Consider the following 18,371-nt stretch of genomic DNA (forward strand, 5'->3'; position numbering starts at 1 on the left):
TGCAGGAAATGTATCATTTTTTGCTACTCTCAAACACAGTGAAAGGATTACTGTAGAATTCTCAAACAAATAATGACCCTAGGGAGACAGCTAAGGATCTTTAGGTACATCTATTCTCTTAAAATTATCTGTGGTCATGTACCTATCATACGGGAAACACTGAATAAAAGGATTTACTTTTAAAAATCAAAAATACAAAATCATGCATCAATCGTTTCATTTAAAGAATTAACTAGGAGCTTTGTTTAGCGGTATGGACCAAAATACATCCTAATTGCACTGCAGGCTTAATCAGCAGCTACAGTAAGTATTTAGATAAGGTTTTGTCTTACTTACTAAAATTAAGGTCTTTTATACTCTTCCTAGCAATGATAGATTTTTTAAAAAGTTTTACATTGCAAAATGTTATCAGTATTTTTTGTTAAATAAGACATTTTTAAATGTGTTACTTACATAAAATTTGTTACTTACATTTACTTACAGAAGTCCTGATAATTCCCTAGGTTTCACAAAACTTTTATTCCACATCTGTACTTGCTGTGGGGACACAAAAATAAACTAGAGGATGTTTGCAGCTTAGGTAGTATGCAGTATTGCCTTCCCAATATGTAATTTACGAAAAGGTTTTAACAAAGTATTTGGAAAATGTGTCCTCTGAAGTTGGGTTTCCTGTTTTTATATTGCTTAATTCAATGTATCATTTGGGCCCTTCAAACCTGTTTGATAATATTGGTATTGCAAATTGTTACAGCCAAATTGTTTTTGAGCTGCGTTTAGTGAATACAGAAGGAATAACAAAGTCAGCTCATGTTTTGACAAATACCTAATACCAGTCTTGAGCTTTACATTTTGACTTAGGAAAAAAAAAGAAGACATCCTGTCAGCATGTTTCATCAACCTGCTTAATTAATGTCTGACATGGATCCTATGTATTTTTTATTGTCTATCATACCCCAGAGGGGCTATGTCTGAACTGAGGTAATACTTCAGGAGACATCCTCTCTTATCTAATTCCAGCACTATTACATGTGTCAATTACACAGCTAAAATTACAACACTTCAAAGGAGGAGAACCAATGCTCAAGTGACATGAAACCCTTGCCGATGTGTGTGTAGAAATAAGTGATGTGCAATTACAGCACACGACATGTGGGCACACATGCAGGCAGTGATTTTAAATCCTATTAATGCACCAAAGAACCTCACCAGGACCCTCTATAAAAGTCAGTGTGCACTGTTAACTATAGCAAGCATTGTAATTTCTCTGTTAAACTCTGTTTTTGAGCTAGGGTAACGCTAAAGCCAGAAGTGAAGCATGAATGGGTGATGGCACTTTGAATTTCACTGAGGAATTCCCCTCCCCCATCCTTTCATGAGCATAGCCTGGTCTCTTTTTCATAAATGAATCCTAGTGGGGATAAATTAGCTCTCTGTTAATTAGGCCGGCAGCCAGCTTTGAATGCCATGCTTAGCAAACAGCAAGTATAAAACACTGGCATTGTGTCATCTGAGCTGGCTTTGGCAAAGAGGAATATTCCTCTATTCTCTAGTGCTCATCCCAGTTCTCCTTTGCTAATCATGATGCCAATTTTGTCACTTTATGATGAGGGTCCACATCTTTCTTTCATTCGGCATTAGTATCCCTCATTTGCATGCATGTTGTTCAGACACTTTTGCTCTGAATAATTGTGTGCTCAAAAATTTCTAACATCTTCGAAGTCACAATTTGATGCGGTAAACATCCATCTGCCCCAAAACTTTTCCCAAATGTAATTAGTTATTTCCCAGCAAAATAAATAGTTGTCGTGATGGTGAAAAAACCAAAAAAAAACAATGGTTGCTTCTTAGAGGACAGTGCAAGAGGAACACTTTTGTGACACTTCATTCTCTACCTTGAAATACTGAGTGAAAAAGAGAGAGAGGATGTTCAAGGAGGGCCATTAGTGTCAGGGTTTAACTGCAATTATCTCTTCATTAAACTATATTAGGTCATTAATAATCAGTGAGCTTTACCGCATTTCAGAGCAATTAAAAATGACTTTTGTCCAAGGTGTTAAGAGTCATAACTGAGAGTCAGTTGAGAATCTTCATCATTTGTCTTCTCATGAGAATCCATCAGAATCTAATCTCATGGCAGAATTAACATTGCCACCACATCATCATGGGATAAAATGATTTTCCACTGTTTATGTCTCTCTTTCTTTTTGTCTCTCTCTCTCACTCTCTTTCTTTCCATTTCTTTCTCCCTTTCTCTTTCTGTCTTTCAAAAAGGAATCTGCTAGAACTGCAGGCAGGTTTCTTGCCCCATGCTAAAGATTATGGTTTCTGGTGTTAAAGGAAATGTCACATCCTAATGAGAGAGACTTAGTTGCTGCTCCTCCACAGGGTGAACAGCACACCCGAGAAAATGGCAATGCATGCTTAAGTGACTCTCCATTTTCTTGCTCTCGCCCGCCTTACCCCCACCCCCATTCTCATCTGGCAGGGCATCAAACAGGTGAGTAGGGACAAGTATACCTATTGACCTTTACAGTCAGCCACTGCTTGCCTATTGCTCATCTTATGCATGCTGAGGTTCCAATCTTCCATCAGAGTCATGGCAGTTGCCTTGAATCTTAGGACTGATCCAGCTTGAGTAGTGTGTGCTTAATTGAGAGTGGGGAGGTTTTCTTTTTCTTTCTTTCTTTTTTGGATTGGTACATGTCCAGGCAATTCATCTAATTAACCCTTTTGGCTGGTGAAGGTCGGGGATGTTAGTGCACACTCAGCATAAGATAATTGGGTGCAAGTGCCTTACTTGAGAATACTCAATTAAGCTTGTCCTGGACTTTGGCCTGAATTTGCAATGCTTGTCTTTGTCTCACAGTTTTGAGATCATGCTATCAGTTCTTTGCTTGTAGTAATTTGCTTATTGACCATCAAATCATGTTTTACACCTTTGGTCTTAGACAGAATGTGACGTATCTGTATTTAGGTTCCATTTAATTAGTAGTAACCCTGGTGCAGTTTGATGTTTCACTGAGTCATCTCATTAATGTGATACAATAGTTTGACTCAAACTAGAGTATGCAGTAGTCCAAATAGACATACAAATTGTTCAGAAATGAGCAGGGAAGGCTTAACCCACAACCCTTGACCTTGGATGCGGCTATAATGACCACATATTTTTCACAAGGAAATGGGGCTACCACTGTCCAGAATTCCTTGAGGTGTTCATTTTGAACCAAACTCTCAGTCGGTTCAAGATTTGTGAGGTTAGTGTGGGTCAGCCCTAGTGATGAAGTAAGAGTTAATTTGTGCAAAGCAATTAATCAGAAGCCTGAGTGCTATGGATGCGCATGGGGGTCAAATTAAGGGTTATCATTGTTATCTTCAGTGACAAGCGGAGATCACACAGAGATGACTGCAAAAATATAACCAGTTGGTAGAAGGTCTTAAGACCTTATTGTTTGCCAAAACAATTTGCTTCCAACAATTTATCCTAATTCTTAAAATACTCTTGCTTAGTTCTCTAGCGTGTGTAATTATTTCCTAATGCTTGAAGAATATATATTTAATTGCCTTGGAGCAAATAAATGTCAGAGACAACATTTTGGTGTGCATTTACCCACAGGCTTTCCGTACTTTGCATTGTAACCCCCAAAATAACCAAACAAGGGACCATAAAACGAATTCAAAAGAGGACAGGAGAGCTGATTCCAGGTCAGTGGTGCAACCAGTGTGATAAGGTGGCTTAGCTCTGTTTTATTTTGTTAAGCTAGTGATGCAGCTTAACTCAAACATTTATGCATTTACAATGTATATGTAAAGGAAAGACATGGCTTTCTAAGATATTAACCTGCTCACTGTGTTTTGCGGAATGGGGAAGAATGCAACTTTTATTTCATTAATAATATATGAGCATAATGCTGATTTGAAGCTCTATGGCTGGATGAAATCCAAGGCAATCTTTCTGGTAGACAATAGCATTCTCCCTTTCTCCTTCTTTTCTTCCCTCTCTGTCTTAGCAGCTTTTCTCTGTGCTCTTCCTCCCTTCCCCCATTTTCTCCACACCTCCACAGTTCTATTGCTTACTGAAAGAACCACTCAGCTGTTGAAGTCATGAGCAGACATTATCCACTGGCATACATTCGGACCATCCGTAAGTGATGACTAGAGCGTAAGGATTACTTCTGTCCCCCCAGACTGCAATCACACATCAGCTTGCAGCGAGAAGGGGGAAAGAGGCATGGAGATGACATAAGTAAATAAAATGTTAGGGAATGAGTCATCACATACAGTCATACATTCCACTAATGCTAGTGTTAATGCTAGTCGGGATGTCAAAGAAATGACTTAGGAGATGACAAAGTGCACTTCTACTAAGGAATTTGTGCTCGTCTGGCATTGATCTGGCAACTTTGTAATAGTTTCTGAAGGGGAAGCACAATTGCATAAGCTTTTAACTAAAGTAAACTACTAAAGAATATTTGAAGACATATTACAATTAAACTGTTAACCTCACAAGCTGCAAGTTTTCACAACAGAAAAACATATTTTTGAGACTACAAAATCAACAATACTCATTAATAAGAGAGATGCAACCCAAAAGCATCTAAATGCCAATATTATAACCCCTCCTCTTAAAAAGAGATTATATGAAATTTAAAAAAATGGTGCGATGTAATAGTGATTGATTTATTTAAATGGACGCACATGAAGGATGGATGAATGTAATCCTTAAGGCCCATAGTCTTACATCATCTAGTATGCCACTGACTTGCATCATCAGCTACACCACTCCATAGCTGCTTCAATTTATCAGTAGTTGATAATTAGCTGGGGAGTTGCGTTAGTGTGGTAGAGCCAAGAACAACACTAAGAGCAGCACATTAGTGTGGTAGAGCCAGGAACAACACTAAGAGCAGTGTGTTAGTGTAGTAGAGCCAGGAACAACACTAAGAGCAGTGTGTTAGTGTAGTAGAGCCAGGAACAACACTAAGAGCAGTGTGTTAGTGTAGTAGAGCCAGGAACAACACTAACAGCTGCGTGTTAGTGTAGTTGACCCAAGAATAAGACTAAAAGCAGCATGTTAGTGTGGTAGTGCCAGGAACAACACTAAGAGCAGCGTGTTAGTGTGGTAGTGCCAGGAACAACACTAAGAGCAGCGTGTTAGTGTGGTAGTGCCAGGAACAACACTAAGTGCAGTGTGTTAGTGTGGTAGAGCCAAGAACAACACTAATAGCACTTTTCCTCTGCCATGGTGATGGTGCTTGTGCCAAAATCCCAAAAGGTGCTGCAATAATCCCCAGCAAAATCACAGGTTCTTGGACAGAAAAAATGGTGACATTCTGGCTCCATAATCTTGCTGCTCTGAAACCAATGTACATGTGATGCAAATGGCTGAAGGGCAGGGTCTTATCATCCCTTGTCAAGTTTTTTACCTGCCTTACTGCCATTTACATATAAGAGCACGAAAACCGCAGCAAATACAGCAGTAATAAATCACATAAGAAAAAAGAAAGAAGCAAAATTTGCAAAAGAAGAGCATGTTCCGCCATGTAGGTTAGACAAAGTCTTCTGACTTTTGTTTCCCTATGATCGAACACCCACATCCTCATGCATAATTGTTAGGCTCTCAAACCACTGGAAATGCAGGTCCATACTTGAAAGGTTTGCTTGTTCGCAGGAACCGGCACCAGCTGAGGCATGAGCACCAGCATTTTGTTGGTGGAAAAGTGGTATAAGAGCTGCAGGGTAGTGTGTTAGAGCCAGTAGCAACACTAAGAGCTGTGTGTTAGTGTGTTAGAGCCTGTAACAACTCTAAGCTATCTGGTGGGTCATCTCTGGCATATAGTAACTGCAGTAAGCTATTGAGATCAAATAAAATGCAGAAGTACAGCATGTGGAGTATGGTCCAGCAGGCACATCTGATATAAGGCATTTACTGAATTATGTGTTTATTAAATTTGCAATAAGCAAAAGTTGGAATGATCTTATTTGCCTAAGTATGATATAATGACAGTGCATACCAAATTGATGGCAGGGCTGGGCACAGGCAAAGCTCAAGGAGAGTTTGCCACTATAGTGTATCAGAATAAAACAAAGATAAATATAAAACAAAATCAGTGACTCAGACGAATATAAAAGACCTTTAGCAGTAATCTCACTGGAATAGGAGAGAACATTGGAGCAAAAGGAGTACATGAGATTTTTATGCTGGTCAACCATGTGGCATGCTGAAAATTTGGCAAGATATTATATCTAAAAAAAAAGCTTAAAGGTTTTGCATGCTTTTGTGGTTTTATGGTCTGGGATGCAGCCATTTGAAACATAAAAACAGCTTTAGGTCCTCAACTCTTCAAACCATTTTATAGCCTGATGGTAAGCATGCAAAATAGAAAGTCAGAGACATTTAGCGTTACCATTCCTGAATTTGAAACTTTCATAGTAAACTTTCATATGACATTAGGGCCACAGGTTCAAAGAACCATTCACTGCAAGAATACTGAACCTCTAAGAAGGAGTTTACCATTACAACTGAAAAAAACACCCAAATATTCAGCACAGGGCACTGATGTCCATTTAAGTTACCCTCCTTTTAGCTTCATCAAAATCCTACATTTTGTAGTGACAATCTTAACTGTTGAGAGTAAATCTTATATGCTGATTAAGTGTATATGATTATGGGTGTGACATGTATGAGTTATATTTCCATGTGTGTGTTTTGTCTGGCTCTCAGCACCCTTTTCACATCCTCTCAAGCTCTGTTATTTTACAGTGCAGTACAGACAACTGTCATGTGAAAAGCAATGTTTTGGAAAAACAACTGTCTAAGAATCAAGAAAAATGTTAACACCCATAGTGACAGAAAACAGTCAAGTTTATTGTGCACAAAAATATACACAGAGAACAACTAGAGAACAGGTTCTGGGTTTTCTTCTTTTATGTTAACCTCATCTCAGAAGAAGATGCATTTCACTGCAGTTTAATGCAGTTCCTGCCCATTATGCAGTTCATTGCAGTTTAACTACCTATTTACTGTTTTTTCATGATCTGTTCTACCCTCCTTATATTAATTACAAACGTCTTCCATTATGTCAACCTAATTATATGGCTCCCCCAGTTGACCTTAACCCAGCCCTTACATACCTTTCAGTTTTATTTAACTCTGATCTTTTTACTATCTCGGTTCTTCCTCTCAGCCTTACATTTCCATACTACTATCTCATGTTCAAGACACAGTATTAAGACTAATCATTGGGTGCAGCCCATGTGATTATACTAGTTTCCCCTTGTTGCTTAAACTATTGTCTACAAGAGATCCCATAAAGTCTTATAAAGTTATCAGAGCCATGGCCCTGATTACATAAATTCATGGAATTTTAACAAAGAAATATCCTCTACAACATCCTTATCACTGCCTCTGCAATATCCTTATCACTGCCTTCAGGCAGTGGGGATAGAGGAGGTTACAAGACAGGCTGACAGTATCCCTTACATTCAAATAAAGACCAAGACACTGAAGGCTAACAAAGCAATGGTGTGCATAGGTAATTTCTTCGTATACATCTATGCTTCCCCAATCATTGTCACTAAGTTATAATGAAAATCTGAGATGCTAGAACTCTCAGGTGGCGAGGGCATTACACTTATGGAGGCCATTGAGCCAAGTACCCTTTCAGAAGATTGTTTTAGCAAAGCTGAGTTTTGGCACAAAAATGTGACACACAATAGGCTTTATTCAAAATGACGTTATCCAAGCAGCACCAAGCACAGGGCCTCCATTACGTAAACCTTGAACAGACAATTTCAAGGTGAGTGCTATCTGTGTGACTTGCTACACAGCAAAACATTTCATGAAAATAGCCTGTCTAAAAATAATATTTAAAACTAAATTTTTATAACTGTTAGCAAATAGTCAGAAGATATTGTGATTACATAAGACTACTCAGCAGAAGTCTTTGTGTTTCACTAAAAAAGCCATTCCTTTTACAATTTGTCCTCAGCTTTCAATCAGTCTCTGTAGAATAATCACATCACATTTTGCCTCATTGCACTGTATGTGTAATTGTGTATTGTGTCTAGGCCTACTAATGGCGCATGCAATAGAAACCTTAAACCTGATTTCACCATTATGGTCACACTTCATTAACATCAGATTTGGTGGAAGTTTGGAAAATGACTGCTGCTCCCACTGAGCTGAATCCCTGCAGTAATGAGCCAATAAGATCAAAGCCAGACTGCAACCTATAACAAGCCAACCTAGGATTCTTAACCCGCATACATATTCACACCATCACTGTAATTAAGATAGTCCATGATATCATGTTTAAAAATGAAAGTGCCTGCTAAGCATGACATATTTTTTTATGTTTGTGATCAGCAAACTGTCTCTCTTTTCCCTTGGGTGAATCCAGACTTGGTCATTAATGCTAACATCTGCCTTAACCCTCTCATGCACACATCTGCATGTAACTGACTTACAGCCATTTTAAGCACCTCATTCCTGCCACGTAACCACACTATGGAATTCATTACACTGCATTAACCTCCACACCTGCACTAATTGAATTCTCAAGTCTTAATGATCAGAAGAAGTGGAAAAAGATCGGCAATGAGCATTGCACGCCAAGGCAGTCTGTAATTTTAACAAATGACATCCCTGAATGCCCCCACCCCAATTCTCTCACAAAAATTAATGGTTTAGTTTTGTTGAATAGAGATCTTTAGCACAGGATGTTCTAGCCAGAGTGTCTTAATTAGGTTTAGCAAAAGTGCATTCCCTTATGAACTGTGAATAGCACGGTTACTCACACTGCACAATGAGCTCCACGATGGCCTCTCTGGGCTTGACATTGAAGCCGTTGTACTGGCTGGTCTGGCAGCGGTACATGCTGGTCATCTCGCGCGAGACATTGACGATGCGAAGGGTGCCATCGTAGCTCTCTGTCTGCATGCTTCCATCCGGCATGAGCGCCTCCTTGTCAGCATGGGACCAGAGGATGATGGGCTTTGGTTTGCCTGACACCAGACACTGAAGCTCTACCGTGTCACCCTCCTGGACCACCAAGGGGGACTTCCCCCGGGGCACTGTCAGGCTGGGGGGCACTAGATGAAAGTGAGGACACAAACAGCACATATTAGTTATGCAGCACAATTAAGACACAAAACCAAACTATGAGTATGGTGGCACTCAGCTAGTGATTCTAACAGCTAGCATACTTACCTTTCATAGAGGCTGGACTCTAGACATTGCAGCAGTTCATGCTGGATAACATTAAGAAGAACACTACAGCTACACATAGGATATGAAGCATATTTTTTACAATCATAAATCGATCCTAGGCCTTTACATGTTCTAGGAATATGTGTATTATCACAGGGTAAATTATATCAAGATATCCAGACATCAAGGTAGTCATCCATGAATAACTTGATTTTATGATTCATACTGTAAAATAGGACAACAAAATTGATCTCCTTTGTAGCTTCAAAGACCAAGGAGTGCCAGTGCCTCTAAAATAGTCGGTGGTGTGCTGCAGAAGGCTACACCATTAGACACAAGACCTGAGCCCACTGTAATGTGCAGCATCTGTACATGAGGCATACAAACTTCATATAACATTTTACCATCTCATAGGCTCTTTTATGGGACTAATGCCATGCTGGAGTGAGCCATATCCCTAGGGCTTTTGTCATGGTCTTATATTAATGTGGATCTGACTAGTGACCACACTGGACAGGCATTGAAGTGCAATAAGGAAGGCTATCATGTGTGTACAAGAAATGGAGCTGAATAACACAGTGGGAAGCAGGTGGGTGGTTTTCAGAGCTGATAAAGTTTGTGAGGGAGAGGAGAAAAACAGCGTGAAGATGAGATGGACAGCAATGAGCAAGTGGGAGGTCGAGAGACAGATGAAGAGAGGTACAGAAGAATGGGAGCATCAGCAGAATGTATTTTAACTGCAGGGGGCCTTGTGTGAAAAGGATCTTGCATCTGCCATCTATAGGTCGATACAGAACGCCTGCTATAATGGTGAAAAAAACCCTAAATATCCACAAAGAGAATTCCGGGCAATTCTGAATCAGTGAATTACTTATTCTGTAATTTGCTTTAAGCATTTTGGAACGAATGAAAAGAAATACTGCACTGGCTGTGCTTTATGTAGAGAAGAGCTGTTAAGCTGATCTGCTGGCTCATGTACTCTACTCAAATGCAATCAGAAGGTACCTGGCATTGTAGACTTTGTCTTACCAAAGTTATAGTTTGTACCTTTTTATCATTTAAGAGTACATACACACAATGAAATTAATTTAATATAAAATTATAATAAATATCATAATCATAACCATTTGCCTAGAAATAAATATTGGTGTTTTGCTGTAAAATGACAAACTTGTACTTTTCTACATCCACTGCAATTATTTCTCATTTACTGTGCAATGCATGGATGATTTCTAATTAATATCAATTTAGTATTAATATACTCATATTAGGGAGCATCTACAGAGCTTTCATGTTCCTGGTCTGTAGTAAAGAAGATAGAACAGTTTACAGTTCACAGCTCAGAGCTAGTAAGTACTAGATTATAAGAGTACTAGACACTTACTAGATTATTTCAAATATGAGCAAATATTATTAACAGCCATATTGTCAGTTTGGCTGAGTTCTCATTAGCAGGTTTACTCTGGTCTTTACTCTTAAAGACCAAGTCCCTATCATCATGATTTATTTCAAAGCAGATCAAGGTTGCTGATTGGTAATCAACTTCATGATAAGCACATTCTGATTAATGTGTTAGATATAGTCACATTTAATAGCATCACATTAAAAAAGGGAAAGGTTGACACTACATAGTGTTAATTACTGGCCAGTATTTTTAAACCTTAAAAGGATATTTTCAACTAAATAAGGCTAGAGTGCTGATGAATGCAAGCTAGCAGTGCCAGTTATCCTAAAATTTCCTCTAGTACCAAAACAGTCATGGTTCATTGCTTGATTAACCTACTAAACATGTGACTTGCCATACCAACCACAACCTCCTGGACTCACCAGTTGTGGATGAGATGTTAACATCTATGCTGATCTCAGGTATGCCTCCATTCCTTAGTGATGCAACACACGTGTAGGTGCCAAAATCAGTGAACTTGAGGTCAATGATGTCCAGGTTGGTGGTTCCTGGGGCAACATCAGGGTCAGTCTGGGTGATGACCATACGCTCAGAGCTGCGCAGTGGCCGGCCATTCTTTAACCAGCTGAACATCAGCTCCTCGGCTGGCGTGGCTTCCACTTGGCAGGAGATCTTCACTTCACGACCTATCTGAATGTTGTCGTCATTGTGGTAAGGGTCAGGTGTTATCCAAAAGCGGCCTTTCCTCAGAGCTGAGTGAAATGTGAGGGGAAAAATAATCAGTGAGGTCATCAGATCATCTAAACACCTCCAATTAAGTGTTTGCTTTCACCACAGATGTTTTCATCTTATACTGGAAAAGGAGCCCAGAGAGAATTACTCAGTGAGCTGATTTAGAGGGAGTCCTTTTACCCCATTATTTACTGAGTTCTCCATTATTTATACATATTTATCTTTTTCTTTTGAATAACAAAAAATGGATATTATGTTTTTCATTGTATATGTTTTTTATGTGTATATTTTTATATTATGCCTTAGTCTAGATTTCAGTGACAGAAATGTATCTTAGACCTAGAAGAGAACATATATTTCTATAATCAATAGCTATTTAATAACTGATTTCACCTGACCTGTTCAAATATTTGGGGATTACTAGTGATGAGCCAAATTGGATTGATGACTGCTACATATCTGTATTATTCGTATTTTTAGAAAAGCATGAGTTGCAGAATGGACCCTTGCCAACAAAGCAACAAGAAAGATTATGCCTATATAATTTATATGTGAAAAAAAAGGAAAATGGGAACAAAGTGTTTGTTCAGTTGTCTTAGTGGTAAATTTAAGTGGAAAACACAAATGGAAAAACTTAGTATGTACGGAAAAAAAATAGCAGGAGCAGGTCCAGCAACAACAGCTAAAACTATAGCAATGAACATATTAGTAATTCGTTTAGACAGACACACAGACACAAAAAAAGTATTTAAAAATGCACACATTTTCTACCATTCCACAACACACCTTCACAGTACAACATCTACAAACATCCACCTGAAGTGTTATGTCATATTTTGAGACAAAGCTGATTTAGTCTGCCAGTCTGCCGCTGCAAAATTCCACTAACATCCCTGAATCACGGTGTCTCCACAAATAATGTGAGAAAATAAACAAAGAAGCCCTCAGGACAGGGAATTTGAGAACTGTGATATTCTTCTGTTGAGTTGGCTGAGAGTCATACACATGCTGCAATCGAAGAAAACTCCTCATCTAGAGCTCAAATGTGATTGTCACTGAACGCTCGCCTCCCCTGAGTCATGTGGTTGGCCCACCACGTGCAGTGGGAGGGCAGTTTTGTTTGTAACCACACCTGCACACACCTGCACCTTGTTTGTCTAAATGTATATAAACTCTTGTCAAAGTGTACAGGGTGTTGGTTATTGTAGGCATAATGTGTGGATGTTTCATGTTAATGTAAAACGTACTCTTGTTTCTTGTATCTGTCTAATGTTAACCGTTTCATGTTCCTCATGTGTGAATCTTGTGAGTGCCGTTAGTGTTCTATGTTAATAAATGTATGTCCCAGTCAGTGGAGTCTGTGCGTCCTGCCCCTCACCCTGCGGCACTCGGGCCACCGCACGTTACAGAATAACCAACCGCCACAGGACGCATGCTTCTGCGGCGAAAAACGGACTTCCTAGCGGGAGGTGTGTCGACACCCCCTGCACCGCTGCCTGGATCCCAGCATATTGGGGAGAGGACTGCAACTGTTGTCTGCGTCCCTCAGCGGACTCGCCAGCGAAACTGGAAGGGCCTGCCCAAAGTCTCGGAGGCAAACCGCCTCTGGGACACTCTTAGAGCGGTGGGAAAGAAGACTGTTTAGGGAGGTGGCATGTCTGGAACCGGGGCGGACGTGCACCCCTGTGTGTCCATCGAGGCCATAGACACGTGAAGGCACCAGCGGGGACGGCGGGCGGAACGTCACAGCGCCTTGTGTTTGTGTCTTGGCGCTATCGTGTGTTTGTGCTTGCGCCTTTTTGTGTTCACAGGCGCAAAGTTTTGTGAAGCGTACCGGACTGCCCCGAGAGAGGCAGGGAAGCTGCCTTTCTCCCTCTCTCAGTGAGGTCTCCCTTGCTGGTGGCACCTGGCCCGCCTGGTACTGGGTGGGCGCCGGGCACTGCCGTGCTGTGTGTTTTGTGTGTACGTGTACACGGCACACGGAGGTTCGCGTTCATTGGACGGACGAGTCGGGAGCTGCGCCCCTCGAGAGGGGGTTCTGTCACTGAACGATCCCCCTGAAGTCACGTGGTTTGGCCCGCCATGTGCAGTGGGAAGGCGGTTTTGTTTGTAACCACACCTGCACACACCTGCACCTTGTTCGGCTAAATGTATATAAACCCATGTCAAAGTGTGCAGGGTGTTGGTTATTGTAGGCGTAATGTGTGGATGTTTTGTGTTAATGTAAAACGTACTCTTGTTTCTTGTATCTGTCTAACGTTAACCGTTTCATGTTCCTCGTGTGTAAATCTTGTGAGTGCCGTTAGTGTTCTATGTTAATAATTATGTCCCAGTCAGTGGAGTCTGTGCGTCCTGTCCTTCACCCTACGGCACTCGGGCCACCGCATGTTACAGTGATGATATTTGTATAGAGGAACAGTGACTCATATTCATTTACACCTACAGCATCACCAGTGATGCAAGAAGTGCTATGGCACATGATTTTACAGTATTGACACAGCAATACTTAAAAAAATAACATGCATTTAGAGGCCTTTTCTCTTATTGCAGTAACATATATATGGTTTATTTGCAGTCATTAACCTGGACCTAACACCTCATACCTTGACTCCCCTGCAACTGGGCAAACCTAGTTTTTGCTGGACCACTATCCACTGCACAGAATTCTCTTATGCAAGCATCAGCAGCACAACATCGGTAATGCTTAAAAATCTTTGAAGGAAGCATAGAATTCTGTGGATTACATCTAAGAAAAAGTAGCCATCTGTGTTTTACTGCTTTGCTGTCTTCAGCAAAGCTGATAAAATGATGTCTAACAAAGCTACTAGGTAATGTTAGTATAAATATTCATTCTTGGATATAATGTACTTGTATAACTTTTAACTAATTTATGATTAATGGGAGAATAACAATCACTCTTCACAGACAATAAAGGTGTTTATTGCTATCTTCACTGCTAACCTGTAACATATTTGCAGGGACAAGGCAAGAGGCAGAATGCAGATACAGGAGGTACTTTAATAAACGAGAGAAACTAAACATGGGAAGCAAATAAAACAGACACGAGGAAAACACTAAGGCAAAGTAATGCACAAACTAAGCAAACAAAAAAAACAAGGACAATAACAGCGATAACAACAACTACTGCACACATGACCAAACTTACCAAAATAACCAACAACATGGGAAACCAAACTAAGGGCTTAAATAACCAAGACTTAAAACTTAAGCACTAACCAGACACAGGTGAACATATGAACAGAGAAAATCAAAACAAGGACTGGAATTAAGGAACAGACGAGGGGCAGAGAAGACGAAACCAAAGAACGGAACAAGTAAGTAAAGGAAAACAGGCACAACAGGGAAACAATGGAAACAGGGATGCCAGGAGGGTGGCCATTTGTGACAGAACCCCCCACTACAGCACGCAACACTGAGGTGTGCAAACAGAACATGACAGGGAAACCTAGGACTATGATGAGACACCAACAAGCAGAACGGGCAAGACGTGGAGCAGGATACAAAAACCAGGGGAACAGGAACAGAGGCAGGAGGTCAGGCAAGACAGAGAGTAGGAACAGGAGTACCACAAGAAACAAAATACAAGACCAAAAGGGGGAGCTAGGGAGGACAGGAAACAGAACCAGGGAACATTGAGGAAGCCAATCTGGACACAGGAACTCAAGGGACACAAGTGGGTACAGGAACAGGTTGAGGAGCAGAAACAGATAAGAGGACACATGCAGTAAACAAAGAAGTAGGAACAGGACCAGGGGCAGGACTACAAACAGGGATTGTGGCAAGACCAGGGGCATGCATGAGATTCGGGGATAAACCCTGGAGAGCTAGTGGAGTTGGGACAGATTGAGGGATAGAAGCCAGATGGGGAAAGGGAGTGGGCCTGGAGACACGGTTGGAACAGGGGATGGGCACAGAGACAAGAGAGGAGAGCAGAGGAGAGGAGATTGGGCACAGCTGTGGGAATGGGGAGAGGAACAGAAGCAAAGACAGAGGTAAGAATTTTCAGCACAACAGAGACAGGCACAGGAACAAAATACACCGCAGGCATGGGTACGGGTACTGGAACAGGTAATGGAACACTGATGCCACAAGGCAGGGTAACAGAACTCACTTTGGTAACAAAAACAGGCATGGATGTATGGACAGGAACATTGACAAAATGAGGAACAGGAGCAGGCAAAACAGGAACTGAGGAAACAGTAGCAGACACGGGGCAGTAATGGGGGCTGGTGTATCAGCCTCAGGGGGACGAGGAGTTACAGGAATTGCACAAAGTGTAGACATAGGAGCAACATGAGTCTGAGAAGTCGACTGAGAGGCAATAAAAGTCACTGGCTGGCAGTGGCGTTCAGTGGCAGGTCCGGGGGCGCTGGGGAGATCAGTGGAGGCATGTCCGACCAGTCTAGAAGCTTAGCCAAAGGAACAGACCTCGTAACAGCAAAAACAGCATCCACTCTGCTGGGAGCAGGAGCAGGACGGGTGGCATCCACTATGCCAGGAGCAGGAATAGGATGGGTGGCATCCACTATGGATCAGGACACGCAGCGTCTCTCACGTCGGGAACAGGAACATGAAGCGATTGGATGGCGTCTTCCACACTAGTAACAGGAAAAGGCAGTGTGGCCTTCCTCATGCCGGAAAAGGGAACTGGCTGGGCGGTTTCCTCTACACCAGAGACGGGAGCTGAAAGGTTGTCTGTGATGGTGGTAACTACAGCAGGCTGTTTGGGTGAAGTTGCAGCAAATCGTTTTGTTAGCAACTGGAAAAATCCTTCCACAGTCCTTGCCTCCTGAGCTCTGTGCTGGAGCATTATTTCTGCTCACTCTAGTGCTTTACCCTGGAGAAATGTTTTCATAAACAGTACTTTTACTAGCTCTGGGGGATTAGGGCAGGTCGGATTCCAAAGGTATAGGTGGCATTGCATAATGAATGTCCCAACAGAAGATTCGCCCCCATGATACTCACTAGGAGTTGCCATACGTGAGGGAAGAACCAAAGGTTTCCCATTCCTAAGAGTAGAGAGAAGAGCTTTTAGGTAATCCATGTCTTCTTCTGGGAGTAAACCATTGTGTAAAAGTGGCTGGGCTGACTTGGATGGAACAAGTAGCAATTCAGCAAAGCCCTCCTAATGCATTCTCATTAGTGGTCAGTTATTTGCATGGATGAGGCGAGAGGCAGAATGCAGATGCAGGAGGTTCTTTAATAAATGAGGGAAACTAAACACAGGAGGCTAATATAACAGAGACACGGGGAAAACACTAAGGCAAACGAAAACCAAAAGAAGGACTGGAATTAAGGAACAGACGAGCGGCGGAGAAAACAAAACCAAGGAATGGAACAAGGAAGTAAAGGAAAACAGACATGACAGGGAAACCATGGAAACAGGGATGCCAGAAAGGTGGTCATTTGTGTGTAAACCACTATCTTAGATACATACCTAGCCATGTGGCTACTGCACAGATGCACTGAGGCCTCTTGCAAATGCGCATTTCAGAAGTAGGACTCAGTCAGTCAGTCACTGAGCACAAATCCCTCTTTTACGGTAGCTCGCTATGCAGTCTGGCAAAAAAACATCTCCCCTAAGGGAGCATAACACCCTCAGGCTAAACTAACAGAATAATAAAATGACTGATCTAGCCTCCCTGACACTAAAACATGTCAACCATGTATTGCGATGCTCCTAACTGCTTCAAATCCTCTGTTATTGTACCTGTTCTAAAATGGTATAAATGGCCTCCCTGAATGACAATACAGCTGTCATTTTGGCATGAAACATCTAGAGTATGTTTGTCTATTTTGGCTCCATGAAGTACTACTAGGCAGATGACATGAATGAAGGCATACCATTTCATCTAAACACTGAACTACAATTTCCTCAGAAACAGGTAACACAGAATCTGCAGTGCCTACCTGTCATACTGCCTCACTTTGGACATGGCTGAATTCTTTCTTCCCTGCTCCACTTCCTGTTTAGTCAAAAATGGACTGTTAGTAATCCTTCTGTCCAAATACTCCACTTTACTCACTATGCCTCCCCTGTGGACCTAATCAAATACAATGTGCTGATATCAGCACAAAATATTAAAGGGAATATGGAATGTCTCTTGCTGAGAAAGCCAATGGCCAAGACTTAACACCCATCCACTGGAGTCCTGAAAATGTCCAAGGTACAGAAACATATCTACAATGACAGAACCATGAAAGTTTCAAACAACCTTTTTCTCAGTGCCTCAGCACTGTCAAACAAGTACCCTAGATCAACCAGTCTTTTTTCCACACTTCTTGGTACACTCTATGCAGCCACTAATATTCTCTAACATGATTATGACTCCTTACTAAAATAACCAGAAAACTAGCTGACAATTATGCTACAACACATTTATTCAGTATCCACTGTTTCGATCATTAATACAAGTACACATACAAGTAAGTGGCAAATACAGCTATTCTGATCCTGAAAGAAATTGTGACAGATCTAAAATAATAAACAGCTGTTACTTTGCTGGGTGGTTGCCTGTGTGGTTGATGGGGCAAGCTTTTTTCATGCTGGCAAATTTGCAAGCTAATCAATTCTGTAATTGAGCTGGGATAGCTGCGCACTCTTTGGATAACCCCATAAAACTTGAGAGGTTTTATTATGTAAAAATCCCATCCCTTTGCACACAACTCTGTCATTATCAAGAGGTTTTGCAGACAAGCAACTACAGTGACACACTGTAATCTCATCTGAAAATATATGGAGTCAGGTTGCTGCACATGGACCATCCGATAATGATTTCTTAATCTCTATGCTGCAGTTAAGTCTCTTAAAATTTCAGCACATAATTTGGTAGCCTAAATTTGTGCCTCAACTTTTAATGAGCTGTTATTTAAAGAACAGTGACTGAGAATCCCTAGCTGCAATGTATGTTTATGTTAAGTATTATCATGTTATATATTATATTATATTATATTATATTATATTATATTATATTATATTATATTATATTATATTATATTATCAGC

At 41.0% G+C, this 18,371-nt stretch overlaps 1 protein-coding gene across 1 annotated transcript in view; it reads right to left on the minus strand.

The window, feature by feature from the left end:
* Positions 1 to 18,371, minus strand: part of mdga2a (MAM domain containing glycosylphosphatidylinositol anchor 2a) — a 132,204-nt gene that overhangs the window by 46,195 nt on the left and 67,638 nt on the right. Inside the window, exons 7-8 of the mRNA XM_027000393.3 lie at positions 11,036 to 11,365; positions 8,797 to 9,090 (exon numbers count right to left, since the gene is read on the minus strand). Of these exons, the coding sequence (XP_026856194.2) occupies positions 8,797 to 9,090; positions 11,036 to 11,365 (624 nt within the window). The remainder of the gene's footprint in view (positions 1 to 8,796; positions 9,091 to 11,035; positions 11,366 to 18,371) is intronic.

This window comes from Electrophorus electricus, chromosome 10 (assembly GCF_041902795.1).
Source record: "Electrophorus electricus isolate QZ-2024a chromosome 10, ASM4190279v1, whole genome shotgun sequence".
Lineage (NCBI taxonomy): Eukaryota > Metazoa > Chordata > Actinopteri > Gymnotiformes > Gymnotidae > Electrophorus > Electrophorus electricus.